Source organism: Exophiala aquamarina (genome assembly GCF_000709125.1).
Source record: "Exophiala aquamarina CBS 119918 chromosome Unknown aczIA-supercont1.6, whole genome shotgun sequence".
NCBI classification, from domain to species: Eukaryota; Fungi; Ascomycota; class Eurotiomycetes; order Chaetothyriales; family Herpotrichiellaceae; genus Exophiala; species Exophiala aquamarina.
Window position 1 is genome coordinate 2006195 of NW_013550582.1, and position 25234 is coordinate 2031428.

The window sequence follows — 25234 nt, forward strand, 5'->3', positions numbered from 1 at the left end:
ACCCCGTGTTGGGAAAACGACATCTAAGGGGGCCATGAAGCGTCCAGTCCATTCTCCATTCTCACTGAAGATCAGCGAAGGGTATTCCTGTCGTCCGATTATCTTGCCGTTACTGACCGTCGGTGATGGACTCAAAGCTAGGCAGCTAAAATACTGGACAAGTCTAGTCGGTGTCCCTTTGTGGACAAATAGAGATCAGTTGGACTTGAGTTCGAACCGGATGCTCACCAGCACCGAGGAAGCTAACGCCCTTTGGCCAGGGATATGTCCTGCACTAGGAGGAATGATGGCATGTATCTATATCTATTCCTAGTTCCATAAATCATACGACTGTCTATTCATGGCTCCAACAGGGCCTTCCGCAACGTAGACTCGGGTCTCGGCGCCTCCGCCGTCACCACACTCCGCCTCGTCTGCGCGAAATGCACAGACCCGTATCTCAACAACTCGGCGTACGTCCCCTTGGCGCGGTCTTTCCCAGCATGCTCAGGTAAATCCCACAGCGCGCCGAGGTGCAGATCGTGCGTCAGGTGTTTCCCGTGCGTGATCTTCTGCAAGCTGGATTTTGTGAGGAGACGCCACACCAGGTCGTGGGCGGCGCGTTGCTCGGGATCCGTCTCCAGCAAAGAGAAGTCGCGGCGCAGGGCCAGCAGGTCGAGGGTCTTTTGCCCGGCGCCGGGGAAGCCCAGGAGCGCTTCGGCGCCCCAGCTTTCCGGGAGGCAGTCGATGAGTTTGATGTGGCGTGTCCAGTAGTCGACGCCGCTGAAGCCGTCGCCATTGGCGCTGACGTCTTCCAGCATGGCGACGCGAGTCCACACGAGGACTTGCGTGATGTACTCCATGACCGTCTGGAATGGGACTTTGAAGTCCCAATGGAAGTTGCTCGCGCGCGCGTCGTCGAGTTTCATTTCCTTGCTGAATGCAACTAGCGGGTCTTCTATCAGTCCCTTATGGTTCTGTCGGTTTCGCCACAGGTGGACGAAAAGATCGTGCCTAATCAGATTACGTATTTTCTCCTGGTAAGCTAAAAGAAATTTCGAGGACAGGCATCTGACAGCGGAAGATTGGGAGGGCGCAGGGTTGCTTCATCTTTCACTTACCATCGTTGTATGAAGGGATCACCCTTCCGAGCGGCAATGAGGTGCTGCGCGATCGTTGTGCCGTACATCCAGGGTACAGCTACGTTGAATGGGGAGTTTGGATCCTCCAGCTCTTTCCAGCAGATCATGTCGATGGGCCGCAGAAGCAGGTTTCCCACATCCATGAACACCCCTCCGTAGAGCGTCACGGTCGCTCCACGGAGGAAATCTGCCGAGTGTTGCCCGACATACGGACCGTCCATGGTGCGCTCAATGAAGCTTCTAGGGAGTGTTTCTGCCGGAAGGTGTTTCAGGATGTAGTTAGGCGAGTCTGGCACGTTGTCTAGGACTCGAATTGTCCAAGAGGGACCGTTGATGCGGACCCAGTCGATGACGTTCCGTTGACACCAAGCCGGCATTGCTACAATGCCGGAATGCCAGAAGGCCCAGATGTTCTTCTCCGAACTCACTGGAACATACTGTGTCAAAGTGGATAGTATTTCTTCATCTGAGCGAGTGTCTGGCCCCTCGACATAGCTAAGCTGGTCCTTGAACTCGTCAGGGATCTTCAGGTCGGCGTCTGTCATTTTGCAAGAGAAGAAAAGACCGCACAGAATAGAGTTAGTATAAGATCGGATAATGCACAAAACTAGGCGCCACAGAGAAAGGCTGCGTAAGGGGAAGCTCATCTCAAGACATATTCGTTCAATTTATACCTTCTTCAGGCCATCTGCGGCGGGAAGGAATGACATGGTGGATGCCTGAGTTTGGATGTGAGCAGAGCGCCATTGACTAGCATGATGCCTGAAACAACAGGAATGTGGACTCTTCGTACGACAAATTGGTCAGCGTTGTTGTCACTTCCTGTCATATTTGCAATGATAGGAGGTGCTCAAAGTGGCCGGGTGGTCCTGCAGAATGGGCCTTCGATCTTTCGTCTGTAGCACTTAACGGGTGTATCGTCCTTTGGTGTATAACCCGCCACAACGGGCCCTGAACAACAGGCATAGCTAGGCTTGAAAGGGAAAGTGCTTTAGCTTCATTTGCTTTCTGTATAGGTGGCCTTACATGATTCATGGATGAAAAATCATCGGAGAAACACTTAGATTCACTCCGCGATGGGAGGCATCTTCTCGCGGTGCGGAGCGTAAGTACTCTCTTCAGAGAGGAAACTGAGTCCTCCTAACGCTCTATACTTTATATAGAGAGTTAAATATCTCTCATGTAAGGAGAGAAAACATTAATTCATTATATAGAACATAAAATCTAGCACCTACGATAGAATTCTTATAGTTATAATAATATTAGTATATATATACCTTAGTACGCTTAGCGGTGTTAGAACTAGTAAGTAGTAAATAGCCTTATCCTATTATAAAAGTCTAAAGTACGTACGATATAGTATTAGAAGTAGTAAGGCGCTACTATATACTATAAGGAGACTCCTAGGGCCCTATATAAACCTCGGATAATAGAAAGTAGCCTAGGAGTTACTAATAAAAGTATTGAGGTTTGGAACTTCAGCGGCGCAATTGGATATCGTGAGAAGACTTAGAAATTCTCAGCAGAACACTCGTCATCCTCTCCTCTACAAAAGAACGGCGAGCCGGCACAATTCCCCAATTGCAGAAGAAATGTTGACCCTTGATGGCTCTACTCTCGAGGGCGGTGGGCAACTCGTCCGCGTTGCGTTGTCGCTCTCGTCAATCTGCAAAATCCCAGTCCGCATTACAAGAATACGTGCCAATCGGACCTCTTTTTCATCAAGGCGAAGCACACCAGGATCCTCAGGTGGCAAGCATGGGAACCAAAAAGGAAAGGGTAACGGTGGTGCTGTCATGCGCAATGTAAAGGCAGGAGGTGGACTGAAGGAAAGTCACCTCGCTGGTTTGAATTGGCTGGCGGAGAATTGTCTCGCAGACGTCGAAGGAGCTAGCGTGGGAGAGACGGATGTTACCTTCAAGCCAAAGAGGGGTGGAAGAAGTCGTCCTCTGCGCTCATCGAACGAAAGGACAGAGGAGATCGTATTGAAGAACCCGGGAAGTGTGTGGTTGATCTGGCAAGCTATCTTTCCTTATATCGTGTTCAATCTGGAGGGAAGTGATCACCACGGAAACGCCGTTTCGACGGAAAAGGTTACACACGACGTTAGGGCCGCTGCTCCAGGGGTTCGCATTCTCCTGAAAGGAGGAACCAATGTCCCGAAATCACCATCAACTGAGTATGTACAACAAGTCTTTTTGCCTCTGTGCGAGAAAATCAGTCTCCCCAAAGTCGATATCAATGTCATCAAGAGGGGATGGGCCGGAAGCGCATCAACCGTAGGAGAGGTTGAAATTACAGTCTATCCCTGGTTAGGAGGCGAAACTCCGGACAAAGGGAGAGAGTCTAGCCTCTTCTCACTGAGTCCATTTGCACTCACCGATCGTGGCACTATCACAAGAATCGAGATGACGATTATTGCTGGAAGCCAGGAAACGTATTCAATGCTGGAGGCTCAGCTGCCTCTCGCTTTGCAGAGACGGGCCTTGGATGGAGTATTGCCCGCCGAGCTCCCGATAACCACCCACCCATCCTCTACACCCTCATCTGGTGATGAACGGCGGCTCTACGTACTCCTGGTGGCACACACAAGCAACGGATACAGAATAGGTCGAGACTGCCTCGGAAGTGGCAGAAAGATCACGAGCGAGAGTGACAGAAGACAGATTGTCGCGGAGGTAGTGGGGAATGTAGCCCGAGAAATCATTGCAGAATTCCAGAAGGGAGGCTGTGTGGACGAGTACGCCGAAGACCAGATTGTCGTGTTCCAGGCTCTGGCGGAAGGGAGAAGCATCATTGATACTGGGCGAAAACACGGAATGGGAAAGCGAAAGGGGGGAGGCGTTGATGGTGGTGGAGAGGGGAGTCTGCATACCCGGACAGTTCGATGGGTCTGCGAACAGGTGCTTGGGACTGTGTTTGATAGTGAAGGGGGTTGCCTCGGCCGAACAGTTGATTTTCGCGAGTCGCAAGTGCATTGAATCACAGCTACGATGGCATCTTTAGAGATATGATCTGGGCATCTACTAGAAGATAAAAGACGAGCGGTATTTATCAATCGTAAGAGAAGAGGTGTGGAAACTTTTCTGGCATTGAACAGCTCTGAGTAATCGAGCACTAATCTAATCCTCCTGATGAGATCCGTTCAACTTGAGAGCAGAAGTTTGTGCCACGAGAGGTGATGGTTGACATTCTCCCCTGTAGTCTTCATGTCAGGCTTGTGATCTCAGGTATTTGAGTCGGGTCCAGTCCTTGTTGTGATGTGTTTAGCCTTCTGCAGGACCTATCCCATCATAGAATAGCCCATTGTGTCGATCATCTTAATCATCGAAGGTCTTGCGTTTGCCCTGGAAAGCAGGAGTGTTGTAACGTGGACGTGTCTCCTAGCCACTGCCAGATTTGTCACTCTTTTTGCCACTAGCCTGGGCCTGCTTGGCTTCTTTACGCTTCGACTTGTTGTATTTGTCCTTTCCCAGGGACGCAACGCTGGGAGCTTCTGACTTATCCGACGATACTGGAGGTTATTTTGCAGAAGTGATAGCAGACTTTGGACCGCGGGCCTTAGTAATGTTCTTGCGATCTTTCTTCTTCTTCTCGCCGGCTTTGACCTTGCCCTTGGTAGCCACAGGCTCTTCAACAGAATCACTGTGCTCCTCATCGGCAGCAAGAGCTATGAACTCCTCAGTCGTGGAAATAACAGGGTCTGTGGTCTCATTTCCAGAAACTACCTTTCCTGCAGTTCCTTGGATGGCTTTCTTGACTTCTTGAGCGTCCTCGATGAGAGCCACGGATGTAGCCTCAGCATTCGCGCCTAGAATAGTCTTGTTCTTCTTGCTGTTTTTAGAGCGCTTGGACTTTTTGCCTGCTTCTGCATCTTCTAAGTTCTCCGACTTTGTCGTTTCCAGGATCGCAAGCTCGTCCTTTGGTAGGCCATTCAGTGCCTTAATAGCTCCAGTTGGAGCCACTTGAGAATCATCGTTTTTTAGGAGACTACCCTCCTTGGCATGTTCCAGTTGTCGCTGCTTCAGAGCCTCTGAGGACTTCTTCAAGGTTGAGGCTGGTAATTCGAGTCCCAGCGCCTCGAGCTGACGAGCCTTCCTATTACGTTTCTTCTTCTCTCTCGCGTTTTTCTTGTCCCACTGCACTTCAGTCTTTGGTGCTGCGAGTCTCTCTCGTTCAAGTTTCTCATGAGGGATTTTCCTGAACTTTTTGTTCGCACCTTTCCAAGTGTCTGGATGCAAGGAGTCGGGTTGAGCATATTTGCACTTGAGTAGGTGGCCGAAGAGAAGATAGTTGTCCATGGTCTCTGAGACAATTTTCGCAACTTCGTTCGATGAGAACTCAATGAAAGCAAAATGCTTCGAGGCACCAGTGTGCTTGTTTCGTGACAGTCTCAACTTGCTGATCTCGCCAAATTGAGAGAAGTACTCGTGCATTTCCTTCTCGTAAAAGCCGTGTGGAATGCGACCAACATAGACGGTGCCAGGCCCTTCATTGCTGCCAGAATGCTGCACCTGAGACAATTTTTCGCGAACTTCCTTATCCTTTTTCTTGCTCAGTTTCAGTTTAGAGGAAGTATCAAGGTTCTCATCTTCATACTGATCTTCTCCGTCGCTGTCGAAACCCGCAAGGAGAACTGCAGCATTGTCTTCGGTCTCAATCTCGCCAGGGGCGGCTTCTTCTGCTTGGCCTTCTGAAAAACCCCCAAAGTCATCTTTCAGCTCTTGATCGACTGTTCGCTCGGCCTCAGCCTGCATGGAAGATGCCACTGGTTTATGAGAGGTTGCGGTCTCAAGATCCTCACGTCCCTCATGTTCAACTACGCCGTTAACGCCATCAGCACTCAAGAGCTCATCATGTTGTTCTTTCTTATTTTTCTTATTCTTCCGCTTCTTTCTCAGGTCTGGAACTGTTGACACATTGACCTCAACAGGTGTACTGTGTTTGATCTTCTTAGGCTCTGAAGATAGTTTTGATTGATCAGCGGTGGCTTCGTCATCGCTCATGAAGTCTACAGCATGTTTGCGTGATTTCTTTGAGACAGCAACATCGGCTTTCTGAACGTGCGACGCCTTGTCTGGCTTTTCGGCAGGTTTAGTCACTTGTGTCTTTGAGATGTCTTCATCAGTGGCAGTTCTAGACTTCTTGCTCTTCTTCGCTGGAAGGTCCGTTGAGACCGGTGTGGCTGGGATGAGTCAGTCAAGATTGGTCGCACACGGAATAATATAAGACAACATACCCTTCCGCTTCTTGTCTCCCATTTTATTGAATGCGCCCAGCGGAGAGAGATTGTGTGAAACCTTGTCGAGAACAAGTTTAATTGTTGTTCAGCATGCGGAGCCCAGTACTAGAGTTAATGTGCCAGAACTTTTTTGAATTTTCTCCAATAATTGCCAAGTGCTCCGGATTATTGGTTTTTCCGGCCCGCGATGAGGATTTCCTCTAAGGAGTACTAATGTTGCTCGCTGAACAGTCCCTTTGGGAATCTTCATCTACCTTGTCCATCTAGGTAAGTAAGTATCTACCAAGATAGGGAGTCAGATGTCCTAAGGTATGTATTGATGTTCTCAATTGGTGGTATAAGGTGGCGTCATGCCATGTGCTGAACATCACCAACGAGAGCGGAGCGCAGTACACTACCAGCTGGCCTACCTACAAACCCGGGATTCAACTTTGAGGACTTCGAATTCTTCGCTTCTAGACAGGGGGCTCTTTTGAATGCACGTGATCATTCGTTGATCGACTTAGTTCCAGACGATGGACTTCATTCCGTCATGAATGGCATTTACCGTTTCCCCATTCCCCAAGGTGCCAGCATCTTCTACTCTATCCGAAGCTCTCACGCGCGATCAACTGGTCTGGAGGGAGAAGGAGCAGGTGTCGAATCGTCCCCCCAGATACACGTGCCCCTAAGATCCATTTTTCTCTACGCTTGTGTATAAAGGAGAGCTGGAGAAATCATGGAGAAGATTCTTTTCCCATGCAAGTTCTGTGGGTGAACCTTGAGGCCAACAAAGACAGCCGAAGGATCTACAAAATTTAACTTTGCTCTGGCATCAAAACAGTGTTGCCTCTTCTGCAGATGTTCATTCCGACTGACTTCCTCTGATCCGCTTTAATTGAGGACCATTGCCTAAGCCGGTTCGACTTGCTTTGGTTTCTGGAAAACCCATTAAGGTTCCGCCTTAGAGGATATCCATATCGAAGTTACCAGTCTGCTGGGAGTCATGGTGACATACTATAGGTTACCAAGATGCTGGCTTTCAGGTTCTCGCAATGGCCTCGCACTTTCTTGAACTGGACTGCTTTGAAAACGGAACTTCAGGCATGAATGTTCACTAATGTTGGCTTAAGACTGATCAACAGCATTTCAAAGTTCGGTTTGCATGCGGCAACTGGTGAACCAAAGATTTCCAAGTGGAGAGGTGAACAAGCGATCATTTCCACCGCCAAACGACTGCCCAATTTGTCTGTCTTGTGTGAAAATCTCTGAGGCTGGCTTGGTCGTACAAAATCAGATTGCGCCCCAATCGTTTTCTTTCTGGATTTCATACCTCTAATTTACAAATATTTAACAGCGTTTAGCATTTCCGTCTCACACTACAGAATGCTTTCTTTACCTTTTTCTTTTAGCTCTCTCATGGAGCGCATCAAGCTTTTGGACGTCCAGTATGGGCGCCCTAAACGTGATCTTCGCAAGCGGGAGACTGTCATCCCAATTGCCATTACATCGATCTCGCTGTTCTGCATGTGGGGGTTGGCTTATGGCCTCCTGGATATAATGAACTATCATGTCAAGGTAGCAATGGGCATCGGTCGCGAGAAGGCCGCGATTCTGGCAGCCGGGTATTACACCGCATACATACCTGGGGCCCTCCTCATCGGCGGCCCCTTGGTTAAGAAGTGTGGCTACCGTATCACGATGGCTCTCGGGCTCTTCGGTCTCGGTCTTGGTGATCTCTTCATGTCACTCGGTGCACAAAGCTGTAGCCTAGCTGGCATGGTGGCTGCCATGTTTGTCATTGGTCTGGGAGTATCGGTGCTGGAACGCTCAGCCAATCCTTACGCTGTCAACTGTGGCCATCGCACTCAGGCCACCCTTCGTATCTTGATCGCTCAAGCGTGGGCTGGCATCGGTACTGTTGTGGCTCCCTTCCTAGCCAACGCCTTCGTGTTCAACCCGGACACCTCCAGCAAACCACCGTCTCCAGATCCTCTCCACCCGGGGAAGTGTCTCATGCCCACCAGCAACCAGGAAGCGAGCTGTGCCAACCTCGGAAGCGTCATCGTCTTCTACCGTGCCCTTGGCGGTTGCATCTTCGCCCTGATGGCTGTCGTTGGCATCATCTTCTTCCGCACGAACTGGGTTCCCGAGGTCGATGTCCCAGCCTCACCACCCACCACCTGCGGCTGGAAACTCTGGAAGCACCCTCTTGTATCTGCCCGCTACGCTCGTATCTGGTGGGGTGTGGCCGCTAACTTCGTCAATCTCGGCTGCCAGGTCACATTCGCGCAGTTCTTCATCGAGCACATGAAGATCAACGCCTGTGCCAGCGACAAGTGGGCAGCTGTGTGCATGTCATTTGCTCAGATTGCGTTCGTGATGGGTCGTTTCGCCGCCGCCGGTCTGGTCACATGTCCGAAGATCTTCAAGCCACGCTACGTTCTTGCTTGCTTCATTGCTGGCGCTGTGGCAACCACTGCTGCAGGCACCGCCATCACAGGAACCTCAGCTATTGTTATCGCTGTCATGGTTATGTTCTTCGAAGCACCATCTTTCCCCATGGTTTTTGAAAGCGCCACCGCAGCCTTCGACGAGTGGACACCGACTTGCGAGACGCTGATGATCGTCAGCATCTCCGGTGGAGCGCTACAACCCCCATTGATGGCACAACTCGTCGAGTCCGTTCGCATCTCTAAGGCATGGTGGCTCACCGCCATCTGCTTCTTCCTTGTCTTCACCTACCCAGTCGCCACCAACTTGATCCCCTCATTCAGACGTGCTCTTGACAGATCCCAAATCGGAGATGTGGCCAGCGAAGACGAGGCACCCGGTCCCGAGGAAGGCAGTCAGGTCAGTAACCGCGATGGCAAAGAAGAGACGGACGAAAAGAGAAATTGTGTCTCGCAGACCATCAGCGAGGTTTCTTTCAAGCCCGTGAATACATAGGCCAAGGCCTAAAGAAGAACTCGCAGCCTCCTGTGCGATTATGAACACCTCTGCCGTTTAGGCCTTCCGAGGACCATATGCACTCATTATCCTAGGTTGTTGCAAAGAACAAAGGCTTACGGCACTAACCCCCATTCAAACTAGGAATCTTAACAAACATCATCCCACCTATCTAAAGCGAAAACTGATTCTCTGATGATGTTCGTGGACTCGGGAAGATGAGGAGTTTAGGGTTTGCAAAAGCACCCGGGGGCGAAGTTCTGACCACTTGGTCAAGTCTCAAAGGGGCGCTATGTGCTAAAGAAAGCAACGAGTTTTAGGGTGTTTATCGTGCCTGCAACTATCGTGGTCGATAGGCTTTGGACAAAAGCCAGCCGTCATCTTGCCTCACAGTGAACTTTTGTTACAGATAGTCGCTAATCTCATAATTGAACCTGGAACACCATGGCTCACATCCTCATCCTTTGGCCCTTGCAATCAAGTCTTGCTCAGTCGCCCAGATCGTCTCCTGCCTGTATCATTCTCCGCGGTGTTCATGACTTTCTTACTCGCCGGCGTTCCCCCGACAGTTTCATCCTTGACGCTCTTCCCTTTCTTGGACACGTTCCTTCCACCATTGACCTGATTTGAAGCGCTATTGACTTGTGGCTTCGCTTCTTTCACTTGATCATCGTCCTCCTCTTCCTTCACAGCTGCCTTCTTAGTTCGGGCCGTTGTCTGCTTAGGTCTGACTTCTGCCTGTTCGTTCTCTTCCATTTCAGCCTTTCTCTTCTTGCCTTTCGATTTCTTAGGCTTCTCATCATCAATCGCGCCCTCAGCCTCGCTCATCTCCTTCGCCACTGGGCCTGTTTTCCTCTGAACTGAAGGGACCACAGCGCTGGTACGGCCTCCGACTGTAAGGAAGAGAATCTTCTCCCCACTAGGCATAGTGTTCGATGTCCCTTTCTTTCCCTTTCCCCATCTGTGCTTGAAAAGCCAATCTTCAGGAAATTGGTCCGAGTCGCCCAGAAGGTCGACAGCCGTGCTGCAGATGTAGTGGATGGATGTGTGGAGTTGCTTGATCTGTTCGTCGGAGAGGGTGTTGGCATACTGCTCGGGATGCATCTTTGCGTTATACATGACCTCGTCACCAACCCAATTGCCAATGCCGCTGATGTTAGCTTGGTCAAGCAGCATGGCCTTGATAGGCAATTTTTTAGCTCTGCATTTCTCTCTTAGCCACTCGAAAGTGACAACGTCCTTGTCAACAACGGGATCCGGACCATTCTCCTTCAATGGGCTGACTTTGCGGATCTCGGAGGCGGGACAGTCAACCAGCCGTATTCTCGCAAATCGTCTCATATCGACGAATGCTGCCTCAATAGCTTCTTCCCCATTTTCGGCTTTGGTCTCGAGATGGAACTTCATGAACTTTGGTGGCCAATCCTCCTCCTTTCCACCCTTCTTTGGTTGGTAGTAGTAGGTATGCTCGGAATTGAACTTCAGCCACCCGCTCATTCCAAAATGCATGACGGGGTGTGGTGGACTGGACATGATGATCCAGAAGTATTTACCCTGCTGACCCGCATCGACAACTTTCTTGCCAGTCATGTGTTTCTGAAACTCGGCGGCTGAAGTGCCCACCTTGCCATAGACATTGGCGTCGTCTGTAGCAGCAACTTTGGCGATGGTCTTTCCGACGAGTAATTTGCGGACGAAATGGACCGTCCGTGCTACTTCAGCGATCTCAGGCATGGTGAGTGGAGTTACCGGAAGACTCCTAGTAAAGGTTTGGCGCTTGATGAGCAGCTCAATGACAGAAGTCAATATTTATGGCTGTGGCAATTGTCACCGTAAGCAGCCAAATAGCTGGTAATATCAAACTTGGAAATAGACGATAAGGTTGACCTGCCTCGAAGAGTAACAGGAGCTTTCTACAATGGTTGGTCGTTGAGTCAGGAACGCGTATCGACGCGTAGAGTGGTTTCGATTCAGGCAACTCTGGCTATGACGTGATGATTTGCCACGCGACGCTAGACCGATTCCGAACTTGCATCGACCTCTGGCGCACCATTCTATCCCTCCGACAGCTAGGTGCCTGCTAGGGTGAGGAACTAGTCACGTGAGTCACGTGGTACGAAGGACTACAGGAAAGAGTTGGCCGCCGTGGTATTTAACGGCTTCGACGAACGTTTCTCCTCCTCGTCCTTCCCTCTTCTTCAACGCATATCGTAAGGGTGGCAAACTCATTAACCGATACCTGCCAAAGGGATAGACGGCTCATTCTAATGATGATCTCGGGAATTCTCGAAGCCGCTAAGCCCTGCTTCGTTCGGGAAGCCTCCCAACTTGTGAATGGGGTTCCTTTCTAAAGCACATCCCTTTTCTTTGAGGCTATCTTTTCCGAACTGTGATATTTGCGCCGCCCGTTGGACTGTTTCTGCGCTGAAAGATGCACCTGCTCCCCACTTTCACGCAGTTAGTTCTGATCTTAATTCGGTTCTACTGTCAAGTCTCCATTACTGGGGTTGATGTTCATTGATAGGTCGGTGTATGTGCGTTTCTTTGTCTAGGGAACTCACGATTCTGATACTCGGTCTCGTGATCTAGATGAGAGACAAGAATGTTCTGGCTAGGGAAGTCGCACTGACTGCATGTAGGTCGTCCTACGATCACGAGCGTGAAATAGAGAACCTGATGCATTGTCCGTGGGGACCTTCTGCTCATCTAACTGTTTGTTCTACGTTTCTATGCTAGCAACTGCCATCTACGTGTTGTGTGATGAGAAGCCACTGGTGCCGCTGCAGGCCTGTGAGTCGTGGGCTCGATGGTAGGGTCGATGGCATTGTATAAGGACAGCCTCGGCGATGATCAGACAATTCTGGAAACAGGAAGAAACCGTAAATGGTGTGGTGGATACTGAATTGTGTTTCCACACTGAAAGTCTGGAGGGTGGAAGGCTTTAAGAGAAAGGTCGAGCAGAAACTCACGGGAGAAGTTCTCTGCTCCCTCCCGTCCTTGCCAACGATCCTACCTTTCCCAAGGTTCGAAGCGCCGAAAGCAGCAGAGCAGTTATTGCCGATTCAAGTTGGACGGGGAGAGTGTGTCTGTCAACCAAGCCAGTCGCATGGGCCGCAACGATCCTATGCAAGAAACCCGCTGTGAGCAGGGAAAAGCGACATATAAACGGATAATGCCGTGGTAGGAAACCGCCCTCATGATCATATGGCTGGACTCTAGTTATCTGATATATAGCGAAGAAACACAACCGAGCCTCGCCGCCACGGGTTAATCCAGTCCAATCAAAGCCATTCTGCAATAGTTCTTCTCCCTTTCGCCCGTTCGTCTCCTTCGTCTCAGACCGTCTTGTTAGTTACGGGAGTGCCTTGTACCGCGCCCGTGCAGGTATGATTGCTCAGACACGAACGACTCCTTCGAGATACGTCGAGTCCATACGATTTTCTGCTGAGTGTCCTGCAATATGTCCTGCAATCCAGTCGTTGAAACTATTGAGCCATCTTCCATTTCGGAAAGGCGTCTCGAGCAAGGGCGTCCACCGTCGGATAGACTCATACCGAGTTTTTCTACTATACCTAGGTGGAAGTGCGCGGCATTAAGCCTTAGGGAGCAGCATAAATACTCTCTGTACGACTGAACCTCCATGAAGTTCCGCGCACGCCATATCATCATGACACTCCTGCTGCTTCAACAATAATGAATTACGCAAATCTGGCATTGAAGGCTCTTGAACACCGTCTAGGTGAGGGCTGCTCGCCAGCTTCCCACATCAGCATGGTCACGGCATACATCATAGACTTAGGCATCATGTAAAGACTGACTCCCCGTCCCAGCCGGGCTATGTCCGAAAGCACCCAAGAGCACTTCGAGCCTTACCCTCCAACGACGTCGATACTTGGGCGATCGGGCTTTAGTGCTTCCAGCCAATCACCGTGCTAAACCACGGTTCACGCCACGCCCCCGACGCCTCGACATTCGGTCCCCACAGGGGGTGAGCACAGGGCCGCATCGCTGGCTGGGAATTTACCCCAACTTGGCAGAACTTTTACATATCACTCACTGCGCCAACGACATGCAAGTTACAACAACCGCCTAAGGTACTTGTATATCACAATACTTCGACTTGTGTATTACCCTCTGCTTAGCCTGCAGTGCCGCTTTGTACAACAGCATCTTTCCTTTTCGAGCACCGTGCCTCTTGGACCAACTCCGCGACAGGGAGCGACTCGACCCTCACATCCAGGACGTATTCATCTACTTCGGATTGAGCGTCATCAAGCTGGCGTGGTTTTGGGCATCGCCGCCGACCGACTCCCCTCCTCTCAATCCAACTCTCGAAGCTAGGACCACATCTCCCCGGCCATCCTCACCAGTCTCGTCGCGGCCTTATCCTCCACCGACTCAAAACCCGAGCGCACTGATTATGTCCAAGCCGACAGCCGCCCCAGCACAATTAACTCCTCAATTCTGCTTCAACACCCGGGTTGTGCGGGACTTCCTACGCCTGTCGCGGGCCAGCATTGACGACAGCATCTCCACCAACCTCAATGCCCTGCTGACGCCCTCAACGACATCCCCATTCGACCCTGCCTCGACTGCCATTCGAAACCCCTCCCTCCCGTCGTCATTAACTCGCGCCCCCATCCCACACGACACCTCCAAGGCGTTCTTATCTTCTGTCCTCTTCCCTTCATGGCAGTCGCGGAGCTCCGTCATAGCTTATTGCACAGCTGTTGCTACGAGTCCGGACCCTGATGATCCCGATTTGATCGAACGTGAAGCCCAGAACAAGAAGGACGCTGATCGCATCGTGGACGAACGGCTAGACCCATATTCTGGACGATTCTTCCCTCGAGAGGCCAGGACGGAGCAGCTGGCGGCGTTGCTAAGAAACGAAAACACCGTGGAAACCATCGTGAGAGGCCGCACATGGGGTATCGTTACCGATAGGTGTGAGGGCATTGATGGCAAGTGGGAAGATGCGCTGGACAAGTGGCGGGAAGGGAATCAATAACACCGAGCATTGAATCCCGAATCTGGCCCGCCATGGACAAGATATACATGCACAGTTAAGTAATAGACCAGTGAACATCCATCTAAGGAATCCAATCCAGTTGTCGTCGCTGTGCCCAGGCCGAGCATTACGACACTATACTGCGACCGAGCTCGGGATCTCACAGCATTGGTAACCTACAGTAAACGGAGACCTTTGCTCGCCACGCAGGCCCGTGTAACCATAGGACATTTGTATATATAATACTCCGAAAGCAGCTCCATAAAAGCCAAAAAGCAGGAAGATGTCGCTTGGACCAGGGCCACTGAGACACGCCACTCAACGAAAGCGAAATACACATCCAGAATGTACTTATTAAATCAGCAACTATCAGCATTGCGCCACACCAGCGGTGAAAGGATGGAGTGCTTCGACGTAAAGCTTGCTGCGTTTACAGATCGAGCACCCACCCGGGACGGCAGGATAGTGTGGTAGGGTATTGGATACCAGTGTTGTATTTACCTTTGGTAGGTACCTATCTAGACAACTCCAGAATAATGTATCCGCTCTGTTATCAGAAAAGGCCAGGCCTTGTCATCGGATGCCGTAACGCCGAAATTCTAGTTTGCTGATCGCATAACTGGCCTCTGTGCCATGCCATCCCATTCATCCGGATAAAAATGTCGATATATAAGCGCACGCAAGTCGTGGGTAATGGGGCCAGAAAAATGCCAATCATCCTGATATGTAGACCAATTCTAGCGGCCATCGAAGACGCACTCTTTAGGCATCTAGGGTGATTTTTGCACCCTTGACTGTCGTGAATTGTTCCCAATCGCCAAAAACTCCCGAAGCCCACGTGCACACTATTTGCCGAGGGTCCCAAAGAACCAAAGCCAAAACTCTTCGATGTGCATCATTCACAAATTCACCAAGGTGGGAAAAGTTCCTTGTCTCACCAACCACCTCCGCTCAACCCGGCAATCTGAGCAATGCGCTCCGTGTCATTGAGGGTCTTGACTTTAGCTTTGCTGGTCTTGCCGACGTCGCTTTCCACCTGCCTATAGCTAGTGTATGCCAGGGTGTGCAGCGGGACCTCGACAAGAACAGACCAATGCGAGAGCAGATCTTGTACGCTTGTCACGTTGACGCCGTTGATGATGGTGGGTTGGGAAGATGACTGCCCGTCGATGTGTTCAGTCGTGGTAGCAGTATCTCCATTGGTGGCAAGGTGATGGAGGTTGTCTCCGTACCCGTTCGTCATAGACACGTCGTCGTCGTCCTGGGAGGCATTGTCGTCGGATTCGGAATCTATCGAGAAGTACGCCTCATCTACTCTCCGCAGCCACTCCTTTTGACTCTGGGGAGTCGCAGTGCCGTTGACCACTGTCATCTCCTCACCTCTCGTTGCTGGTAGGATATCCACCACGTCCTCGACCTTGATCTGCCCACCGCCGTTCGTGCACCCACCGGGACAGGCCATGACCTCAACGTAAGCGTACTCCTGTCCACCCGCGCCCACGCCGTTTGTCGTTGCACTGCGTCTCACTGCACCTGGTAATTTCGACTGTCGCGCGGGTTTAAGTTTGCGAACCAGATTCTGGATGTTGCGGAACCCGTAGTATCTGGCGCATCTCATAATGGGTTTGCTGGATGACGTGGAGAGGAGTGTGTACTCTATGACGTCGACATTGCGTCCGCGTTGGACGCTGATCGTACTGCCAGGGTGCTTGGCTTGTTCTGTTGCAAGGATGTGGTATAAGTAACCGCCCGAAGTGCCGGCTGCTGCAGCGGCGGCAGCAGTTGGTGAAGATTGCGGTTGACTTGGTCGCCGCGAGTTAGGAAAGAGGAAACTGGAAATTCTGGTGTCGGGAAAAGGTGTGCGCTCAGAGGGTGGGAGGGGTTTCAGTGGGAGACCAGAGAGCTGAATTCCTCGGGCTGAGGCAAGCGTAAGGAGTTCTCGCGAAGTGATTACACAGTCGACATCTCGTACAGGAGAACAGGACAAGTCGGTGGTGTCCTGGCTTGACGAACGCCACCAGCGATCCGTCAGTTCCTCCCTGCTCGCCTCCAGTTTCTTATCGAAGCATGGCATGATGGCGAGATGCCAGATCTGTGATGGATGTAGGTCCAAGGTCTTGCTGAGCACAGATTTGAGTAGAGTCCCCGACATGGATTGCGGAGACTTCAAGACAGACAGGTGTGGGAGGATGTGAGGGTGAGTTTTCTCCGCGTAGCAGATCCATCCCGGACAGGCAGAGGTCAGAACTGGCTGAGGCTTGGACTTGCTCGCCAGCGATTCTGCCACCTCTTCTGCTCCGAGCACAAGACATGCCTCTCGCATTTGGTTTGTGTCAACCACATAGGAGAACCCACCATTGTGCTGTCCACCTATCCGTAGTCCCTGTGACCCGCTCAGGAACTGCTGTATCATAAACCCAGCCTTTTTCTCAGAAATCCCAAACGTCGCCGCCAGACTCGCTCGGACCTGCGGGCTTACACTGGCGATGAAGAGTTTGGCGTCCGCTGGTGATGGCGCCGCTTGGACTCCGTTGACGCGGCTATTCTGTGCTTCGATTAAACGCCGCACATCGAGAGAGGGGTATGCATCAAGGGTGTTGAGGACCTCGGTATGCGATTGCAGCGACACAAGAACCGCTTCGGCTGAAGTGACGCAACCAGAGCAGGCCAGGCAGTCGGTCAGAGAGATGGAGGCTGGGGCAGGATTCGAGACGTGGAGTTTGTCTTCGGTGGTCACTTCGTAGGGATTGGAGTTGTCTGGATTTGGTGCGAGGGTTTCGACGGGCTTGATGCATGCGACACCCGGTGAGATGAAGTCGTTGAGGTCGTCGGCCGAGAGAATGGCACTCATGGTCGTCGGCGCCGGCCTCCGTCAAAAGCTCCCGGTGCAGTTCACCAATGTTGTGGGGGTGGCAATGGCGGGTGGTTGTTCAGACTTGGAAACGACAATCACAGAGTTTAGTCAGGAGCAGTCTGATTGAGGAAGAGAGAAGAGAAATCAAGGCATCGACCAGCGAAAAAAGAGGGATGAGGTGATTGACTGTTTGCGCAGGAGATTGTAAATACCGATTGCCAATCTGAAAATTATTAATGGATGAACCTTTGGGGTTCTGGCTCTGGTTCTCCGAGGACAGGATGCCCGGTTTCGGAAGTTTAAGTTGCCACAATTTGGTGGGGGTGTGTTTGAACCTCTGACCGTATGGTGCATCGGCTCTTACTTTTGACGTATGTCATTGGTAGGAATACGGGATGACTGCCTGAGGACATACAGTACGTATGTACTCCGTAATCGTTATCGATATCGATATCGATAAGCGAAGAACCGAGGCAGGGGAGTGACGAGGCTCAAAGAACCAATTCGAGGATGGGCCGGGTACCCATTGAATCATCATTGTTTATTTGTTACCAAAACGATAATATAGTAGCATTTCAGTCATGATGGCAGCATAGTACTCCGTCCATTACTCCCTCTTCCTGATAGTATTACACAAGACATCGCCGCGCTTATGAGATGTGCACAACGACAGAACCCATCCCAGTCAGCCTCGTCCAATCCCGATGAGCTGTAGCAACATCATCCAACTCAAACACCCTCTTGATCGAAGGTTTGATCTTGTTCTGCAAGGCCAGTTCAAACACTTTCTCGGTCTGGGGCTTGAACGAAGCTCGATCTCGGGAGATATAGTAGAACGTAGTCGATTTGCAAGATGCTAGATTCAGGTTGCGCGCGAACAGTTTCAACGTTGGCCAGATGACCGACCTTGATTCTAGGTTGTTCAATGTCCCAAGATTGCCTCCATAGCCAAAGAGGGTTCCACCGTTGGCCAGAATCGAGTAAGACTCGTCCCAGCTCTCGAATCCGAGGGCGTCGAATACGCCATGAGCGCCACCGAGTTCTTTCACCACGGTCATCCAGTGCTTATCGGTGTAGACAAACGGCGTGGCGCCTAGGTCGCGGATTGCTTGGTGGTTCCGCGCGGACGCTGTGCCGTAGACCTGTGCTCCTTCTAGCAGGCAGAGCATCATCAATGCATATCCAACAGCGCCGCTCATGCCATGAATAAACACCTTTTTGCCTTTCCATTCAGTGCCCTTGCCCTTGACCATACCGTACGCAGTATTCCAATCGAGAACCAGGGTAGTGGCAATCTGCGGGTCTAGTCCGCGAGGGAGTGGCACAAGGTGTTGCTCTGGCTGGTTGGTGAACGTCGCCTGGGCATCGTAGATCGAGAGGCAGGCGACCATATCTCCCACGGCAAATTTGGTGCTCTGCGCTCCCAATGCATGGACGGTGCCAACGAAGCAGTATCCTGGAGTCAGGGGAGCCTTCCTTTGCAGCGGATAAACTCCAATTCTCATGTTGATGTCGGCACCAGAGAAGCCACTGTAAAGAACCTGAACCTGGACCTCATTTAGTGCTGGGTCGGCTAACGTCGAACGGACGACCTGGACTTTTTCTGGACCTCCGAAGGTGGGGATAAGTACTTTCTTAACCTCGACTGGCATGGTTTATGTCCAGTTGACAGAATCCAGGATATGAAAATCGTACGTTTTATTGCTTTACTAAGCGGTGGCGTTGGAACCTAGAAAAGGGAGATTGGTATAAGCACGAAATGGACCTACGGTGAGGCCACTGGCCTTGATATATCCTTCCATCATGACAATCCTTTGACAACTAGGATGCGGTATGATATATCCAGAAGACAGCATCAACATCGCCGTCGGTGGGTGGTGGCTCCAGACCATTGACTCTACAAGCCCGCCATCTTACCATGATGGGGCCGGGAGCATATGAGAATAGATCCCGACTGACCGGCGGGTGAACTCAACGCCGAAGCAACAGGGGTTGGTAGGTCGAATCGCAATTCGAGGTCCCGTTCCAACCGACAACTGTACACAATCCCCAGCCTGTGCCTTGTGGTTGTGAAGGGCATGACCCTGCCTTTGCAGCGAGCCCTCCATTTACTAAATGAGAAGGTATGTACTTTGCGGTGCTCGTTGGTCTTGAGCGGCTGAATCCGCTTACTGTAGCTCGCAGTAAAGACGGATCCTAGACAGGCGGATCTTGGAAGGCGGCACTCGCTACCTTACGGCCTACCTACGAGGCGGTAGATAATGTACAGAGAATTCCACACTAACAAGTCATTTAAAGGTTCAGCGACCCCAGGTCTCCAGAGTGGTGATGTCATGAAGGGACTGGACATCTCATTCCATTAAATATTCATTTCAATCATCTAACCGTGCTGCTCCCTTGTTTTGTATGTACTCTCAACCCTTTGTGATGAGCGCTTGATGAGTTGCGGGATGAAGAAATTGCTCAAAGAAGCACTTAGAGATGCAATGTCCCTCTCTGTCTTGGTGATAGTGCCCATGCTATTTCTCGGCCCAGGCTGGACCCCCAAGCCTGACAAGGCATTACAAGCTAGCTTCACTGAACTCCATTCAGAGAAGTCTCACCATGCCGATCCCGCTCGACCCGAACAGCATTCCAATGAGCCTCTGCTCGGAGATTTCGAGGTTGATCGCGCAACAAAGAATCGTTAAACTGCAGGATTTTCTGTTACACCATCAGACCATCGAGTGTATGCTCAAACCACCAATAGTTCCGATTGCGCTGGTCGCTGAGCACTGCAAAGACGACGTCTTCCCACCAGCCACCAGAGAACTCGGGCTCTCGGAGCACATCTGCCCAGAGCTGCGAGACCTCTCTTGGTGGATTCTGGAACGCACCACAGCCCAATGCCCCCAGTACAATTTGTCGATGTTTGTTTCTGATTGCTGTCCGCAAGACCACTCTCATCTTCTCCGCCATTAGTAATCTATCGTCTGCATCCGCGTACAATTCACTGGATTCCTCGCTGGGGTTGGCAAGCACATGATTGACCAAAGGTCGGAAAAGGGCAGCGGCACTGACAACTGCAAGCAATGGCAGCTGCCGAGGATCGCGGCAATCGAGAATGTCATGGCCTCTTGTCAAGTTGTCCCTAATTACCAGAACTGATGGAGAGTAGATGGCTGCTTTGTCAGGAATTGGATAGTGGCGTAACTTGAGAGTGAAGTACAGAGATGTCCGATAGCAAAGGGCTTCCTCTTGAGCAAGCGCCCCAGTTCGGAAACCCCCACCAGCATGAATAGCATTAGCCATATTGAGGATGCACACAGCCTTGCGAGACGGAGATCCATTGGCGAGCGTAATCGCCGCATCGATGGTATCCATGTTGACCACTTGAATCCTGGTCTTGGGGAGTTTTGGACAGAATTTTTGATCAAGCGCAGGGACTTGATCATACAAGTGGCCATCTGGGGCTGCGTCAGGTCGCGTTAGCAGGAGGCCAGGAAGGACAGATAGAGTCTCTTTTGCTGTCTTCACAAGCTCATCTCGGTCCCATGGGTTTGGTTTTGTTGGAAGCCGAGCATTCAATCGTCCGTCTGCAGAGAAAGAGAGGACGCTCTGACGCGGTCGTTTATCTACACCATTTCCTCTTCTGTGAGGAAAAGAGGTGCTCTGCGTTGTAGTGGACATATCTCCCTTGTTTGTCCAGGACAAGACCTCGATTGAACTGTGATGTGTATCAACCTCGAGAGGTGTGCAACGACTGGATGTTTTGTTATTTACGTAGGGCCTCGAATGGGGCTGGTGTGGGAAGGAACAGGCAGCCAGGGGCTAAGAAAAGCAGGAACCAGGTACGCGGGGTAAGGCTGAATATCCCAGGAGAGTCAACATACCAGGTCTGCACGAAATATGCAATTGCCCCGTTTCAGACAGTTCTCATAATCAGATTTAGATTTCGTGGGAGCATCGTAGCAACAGGCCCTTGAAACGACACTGCTAGTAGTATAAGAACATTGAGCGACGAGGTGATATTGGGGCGCCCGACAGGCAAATGCTGTACGTGTCAGTGTTGGTGTTTTACCTTGACAGGACACTGCAGTGCATGTTAGTCGGGGCCTTTCCTTCCGAGTCAGATGACGTGGGGATTCAACGGCAGTACTTTTCGCCGCGTGGATTCTTGACTCGTGTGCTCCGAACACTCTCACTTCTCGTTTCATCTACAGAGTACAAAGTACCACAAACTGAGGGTAACAACAGTCGTGCAATTTAAGACGCCAACCAGCCAGTAGCCTCTAACTTGCACCTTCTCTTCCACTGGAACTATTCCACCTTTCTTTGCGCCCTAGCAAAATACGCAGTCATGGATTTGGACGAAACAATGACCACATCCACCGCCTCCTCTCCGTCCGCGCCGGATACCTTTGATGACGACAACTTGTTCCCAGATTCTCGTGTCACTGATCGTGCGCGTACCCCTGCAAACGACCATCTCAACGCCGCTGCACCAGGCGAGCTTTCCCCTCCACGGTCTCAACCTCGCTCCGACGAACGCGTTCCACAAGCAATTCCAAACGGCGCCAGTCAGCAAGCAAACATGTCAGTCACTCGAAACGCCGCAAAAGGTACGGCGATGGACCCAGCTCTGTTGCCAGAAAGCCAAAAGGATGATGTCTCGTCGCTGTCAGCTGCTGGTGCCCTAGGCGAGCGTGAAGAAAGACCAGGCTGGGGCTGGAAGAACAAGAAGGCACAGGAGGAAATGCAGCGCGCATGGGACAGTGTTGTGGATCGTGACTTTAGTCTCAAGGAATACGGCGATGTGGTCATGCTGGGCAAACAGGGATTGCAGCAGAGTTAAGACACTCGTGTTGCGGGCGAAACGACTTCTACGACTTGACTATCTACCTTGCATGGCGACGGCGCAGGTTGTTGGTAAAGCAGACCAGAATATTTTTCAAGTTTGCACCAGGGCATACAAGTCTTCGTCTATACAACAGCGCTGGTTCAAGGTGGAGAAGAGCTCTTGATCGTCTCTGACAATCGAAACATATGTCAATCCGAGACGAAACACAAACCTGGACAACACGCACTCAAAGGCAGGTACCCTGTGTCATTGTCAACTCTGTTTGTATGTCCATATGCTCCATCTTACCACCCTCCGAATTATCAATGCGACTCGGCAAGCTTCCTCTTTACAGATAACTTGTTCAATTATGGTGGCAACTCCTGACGTTGGGACTCACCGAATTCTCAAGGCTCTTAATGGATTCTTTGAGCTCAGACTTGAAGCCTAAACTGGCTCTCCTGGAGCACTATCACTGGTGTCTTCACTATCGGCGTGCGTTGCATACTATGGTGCACAATGGACGGCGAGATATTTCAATAAGATCCCTGATTACGCTAGCAAGCACGCTCGCATTTGTGATTGCGCTTGGACTTACCTCGGGCGCCTCATCTTCTCGTTCCCTGTGCTGATCTGATAATATTGCTATTAACAAAGATGGAGCAACTAGCAAACAAATATCGTCACTCAAGAGCCTGGCGAAGCCAAACACCAGAACTTGCAATGCTCTTCTTCACCAGGCACAGTGCACTGGAATTCAGGCACGGACCATCAATCAGCTAGAAATAAGCTCTCTAGTGAGACACTTGTGTATGGTGTAATCATCCAACCTCACCAGATCTCCGTCTCTATGGTCCTAACTGCTGAAGAGGCAGACCTTAGGCCTCCAGGTCTTCGAAATGTCTCGTATGTTTTACGTTGGAGCTCAGTGCGGTGTATGGAGTGCTACTCGCAAGGATCTAGGTAGGTTCCACACTGCAAGAGCGGCAAAGATTAGGCGTGCGATGGCCGGGAAGCACGCTCCGTGGTTCGGACTTGCGAATCCCGACTCGAACCATATACAAATACGCGTATAGTATCTTGCAAAGCCGCATCCACCTTGGCGATACCATGTATAAACCTGGGTGATCAGCCCAATACTTGAGGCCGACAGCAATATCCTTTCGGCCTCCTTGATCCTGTGGCCACCTCAAACAGCCTACTGTAATGTCTACACAAGGTCTCTCAGGAAAGACTTGTCTCGTCACTGGGGGTGGGGGAGGCTTAGGCAAAGAAATCTCCAGGCAATTGTTGGCTAAAGGCGCGAATGTCGTGATCTGTGACATTAATAAGGACCTCTTGGATTCTGCATCAAAGGAATTCTCGGGCCAAGGCACGTTGTTGACTATTCAATGCGACATCACAAGCTCAGAATCTGCTGAAGCCATGTTCGAGGAGATCATTCAGAAGCTGGGAAAGCTCGACGTTCTGGTCAACAATGCCGGTATCATGGACCGGTTCGACCCCGCTGGTGATTTGGAAAAGGATCTTTGGGACAAGGTCATCGCGGTAAACTTGACGGCACCATATTTGTTGACCAGACTTGCTGTTCGGCATTTCCTGGAACGGGGAGCTACCGACGCCTCAATTCTGAATGTGGGATCTTTGAGCTCACAGGGCGGTTTCTTTGCTGGTAAGGCCAGCACACATTCCTCTCTAACACATGGATTGACATATCATACAGGGGCAGCATACACAGCAAGCAAACATGGGCTCCTCGGGCTGAGCAAGAACACGGCGGCGTTTTATCGCGACAAGGGCATCAGATGCAACTTGATCATTCCGAGTGGAATGCAGACCAATATCGTGACTGCCTTTGCACAAGGCACCAACCAGGACGGAATGGCACTCGCGATGACGTGTGGACAGGCAGTGAAGGCTGCTGTCGTCCCGCTGGAAGACGTGGCAAGATTGGCCGTCTTCCTATCCTCAGATGAGTCCAGTGCTATCAGCGGGTCATGTGTCACTCTGGATAAGGGCTTTACAAGTCTATTTTGAGAAAATAAGAAACAACGGCAGGCGCAGCGATACATAGCCAAGCAGCGGATACTCCGATAGCTGGACCAGTGTCATCTTCAGTTCAGGCATTTCTAACATAATCAGATCCCCAATAATTCTCCCTACCTTCAAATAGGAGTCCTTTTCCATGCCGCGACAATCCTCAGTTAATTGAACGGCAGGTCCCCTTTGAAACGTGCTCTGCTGTCTCCAGTAAGTCTCCAAACAGCCTAATTCAGATTCTAGCACCACTGATGCCACTAAAAGTGCCAGACAAATACTCGCATTTATCATTGCCATCTCAGCAGTGATTGTCGTGGTACGCGTTCGTACCGTCTGTCTCACTAGCAACTCCATCAGCGCTGCTCCACGCGGCAACAAGCACGGCGTTGATTTGATCCCAAGAATGGCATTGCGTGCAATTCACCACTCCATCGCTAGTGGAGTTCGTGATTAGCAAGCTTTGTGACCCTGCAGCATCGAATTGTGGATCCGGTGATCTCCCGCTGCCACGTTAGAGCTTTGAAAAGAAGGCAGTTGATGATGAAGCTGATGCCTCTTCACTGATTCTACTGGATTGAATGATTTATGGTGTTATATATATGAGTGGTCTTGGGGTAGTAAGGATTCTCTGGAGTGGGCGGAAACTCCGCCAACATCTTTGCTGATGCCAGATACGCTGAGGAGAGCCAGGCTTGCGGAACAGAAGCACACCAATCTGACAGAGCCGAGCCAGGTTTCTCAGCTTGTGCGGCAACATCTTGGAGCTCAGCGAGATACGCAAGCTTCTCCGTGCCTGATGCCGTCCTGGGCCCTCGTAGGAGCCCGAATGCACGAGATGGCAATTTGCAGACTGCAATCATGCACATGTCGAGACCCGGGTCAGCTCCTTATTTCGGGAAGCTGACACGGTGCTCCAGCCATTCTGGAGATTCGGCTGTGCGAAAGATCATCGGCCTTAGCTACGAGGTAACAGTTAGTCGAAAGCGTCCAGGCAAGTGAGAAGGGGACATCTCCTCCTTACCAATCGTCGACGGATGCACCTATCTAGTTATACTCCTTTCCACTTTGTTATGTCCTTGCCTCTGTCGCAAGTTCAGCAGAGCAATTGCTGAATCATAGTGCCCTGGCGTAGCTGCCTGTAGCCATCTTGCTCCTCCACATGGCTGGGGGCGTCAGTACTCGCAAAGATGTTCTCGTCGCGGAACACGAATTCGCTCTG

At 51.1% G+C, this 25234-nt stretch overlaps 11 protein-coding genes across 11 annotated transcripts; 5 read left to right on the forward strand and 6 right to left on the reverse strand.

Annotated features, from left to right (window-relative positions):
- Positions 1-338: 338 nt before the first annotated feature.
- Positions 339-1666, reverse strand: A1O9_08062 (uncharacterized protein; the record flags this gene model as incomplete). The annotated part of the gene is made up of 2 exons (XM_013403617.1): positions 339-993; positions 1101-1666. The coding sequence occupies 2 exons, from the start codon at positions 1664-1666 to the stop codon at positions 339-341; spliced, it is 1221 nt and encodes a 406-aa protein (XP_013259071.1).
- A 1047-nt stretch (positions 1667-2713) lies between these two features.
- Positions 2714-4102, forward strand: A1O9_08063 (uncharacterized protein; the record flags this gene model as incomplete). Its single annotated transcript, XM_013403618.1, has 1 exon — positions 2714-4102. One exon carries the CDS (start codon positions 2714-2716, stop codon positions 4100-4102), a length of 1389 nt encoding a protein of 462 aa, XP_013259072.1.
- A 540-nt stretch (positions 4103-4642) lies between these two features.
- A1O9_08064 (uncharacterized protein) lies at positions 4643-6382 on the reverse strand (the record flags this gene model as incomplete). Its single annotated transcript, XM_013403619.1, has 2 exons — positions 4643-6306; positions 6361-6382. 2 exons carry the CDS (start codon positions 6380-6382, stop codon positions 4643-4645), a joined length of 1686 nt encoding a protein of 561 aa, XP_013259073.1.
- Positions 6383-7761: 1379 nt separating this feature from the next.
- Positions 7762-9291, forward strand: A1O9_08065 (uncharacterized protein; the record flags this gene model as incomplete). The annotated part of the gene is made up of 1 exon (XM_013403620.1): positions 7762-9291. One exon carries the CDS (start codon positions 7762-7764, stop codon positions 9289-9291), a length of 1530 nt encoding a protein of 509 aa, XP_013259074.1.
- A 477-nt stretch (positions 9292-9768) lies between these two features.
- A1O9_08066 (formamidopyrimidine-DNA glycosylase) lies at positions 9769-11025 on the reverse strand (the record flags this gene model as incomplete). Its single annotated transcript, XM_013403621.1, has 1 exon — positions 9769-11025. One exon carries the CDS (start codon positions 11023-11025, stop codon positions 9769-9771), a length of 1257 nt encoding a protein of 418 aa, XP_013259075.1.
- Positions 11026-13711: 2686 nt separating this feature from the next.
- Positions 13712-14302, forward strand: A1O9_08067 (uncharacterized protein; the record flags this gene model as incomplete). Its single annotated transcript, XM_013403622.1, has 1 exon — positions 13712-14302. The coding sequence occupies one exon, from the start codon at positions 13712-13714 to the stop codon at positions 14300-14302; it is 591 nt and encodes a 196-aa protein (XP_013259076.1).
- A 934-nt stretch (positions 14303-15236) lies between these two features.
- A1O9_08068 (ferredoxin hydrogenase) lies at positions 15237-17153 on the reverse strand (the record flags this gene model as incomplete). The annotated part of the gene is made up of 1 exon (XM_013403623.1): positions 15237-17153. One exon carries the CDS (start codon positions 17151-17153, stop codon positions 15237-15239), a length of 1917 nt encoding a protein of 638 aa, XP_013259077.1.
- Positions 17154-17806: 653 nt separating this feature from the next.
- Positions 17807-18808, reverse strand: A1O9_08069 (uncharacterized protein; the record flags this gene model as incomplete). Its single annotated transcript, XM_013403624.1, has 1 exon — positions 17807-18808. The coding sequence occupies one exon, from the start codon at positions 18806-18808 to the stop codon at positions 17807-17809; it is 1002 nt and encodes a 333-aa protein (XP_013259078.1).
- Positions 18809-19862: 1054 nt separating this feature from the next.
- Positions 19863-20519, reverse strand: A1O9_08070 (uncharacterized protein; the record flags this gene model as incomplete). The annotated part of the gene is made up of 1 exon (XM_013403625.1): positions 19863-20519. The coding sequence occupies one exon, from the start codon at positions 20517-20519 to the stop codon at positions 19863-19865; it is 657 nt and encodes a 218-aa protein (XP_013259079.1).
- Positions 20520-21495: 976 nt separating this feature from the next.
- Positions 21496-21984, forward strand: A1O9_08071 (uncharacterized protein). The gene has a single exon (XM_013403626.1). It carries the CDS (start codon positions 21560-21562, stop codon positions 21833-21835), a length of 276 nt encoding a protein of 91 aa, XP_013259080.1. The 5' UTR covers positions 21496-21559; the 3' UTR covers positions 21836-21984.
- Positions 21985-23181: 1197 nt separating this feature from the next.
- Positions 23182-24012, forward strand: A1O9_08072 (oxidoreductase; the record flags this gene model as incomplete). The annotated part of the gene is made up of 2 exons (XM_013403627.1): positions 23182-23647; positions 23699-24012. The coding sequence occupies 2 exons, from the start codon at positions 23182-23184 to the stop codon at positions 24010-24012; spliced, it is 780 nt and encodes a 259-aa protein (XP_013259081.1).
- Positions 24013-25234: the final 1222 nt, after the last annotated feature.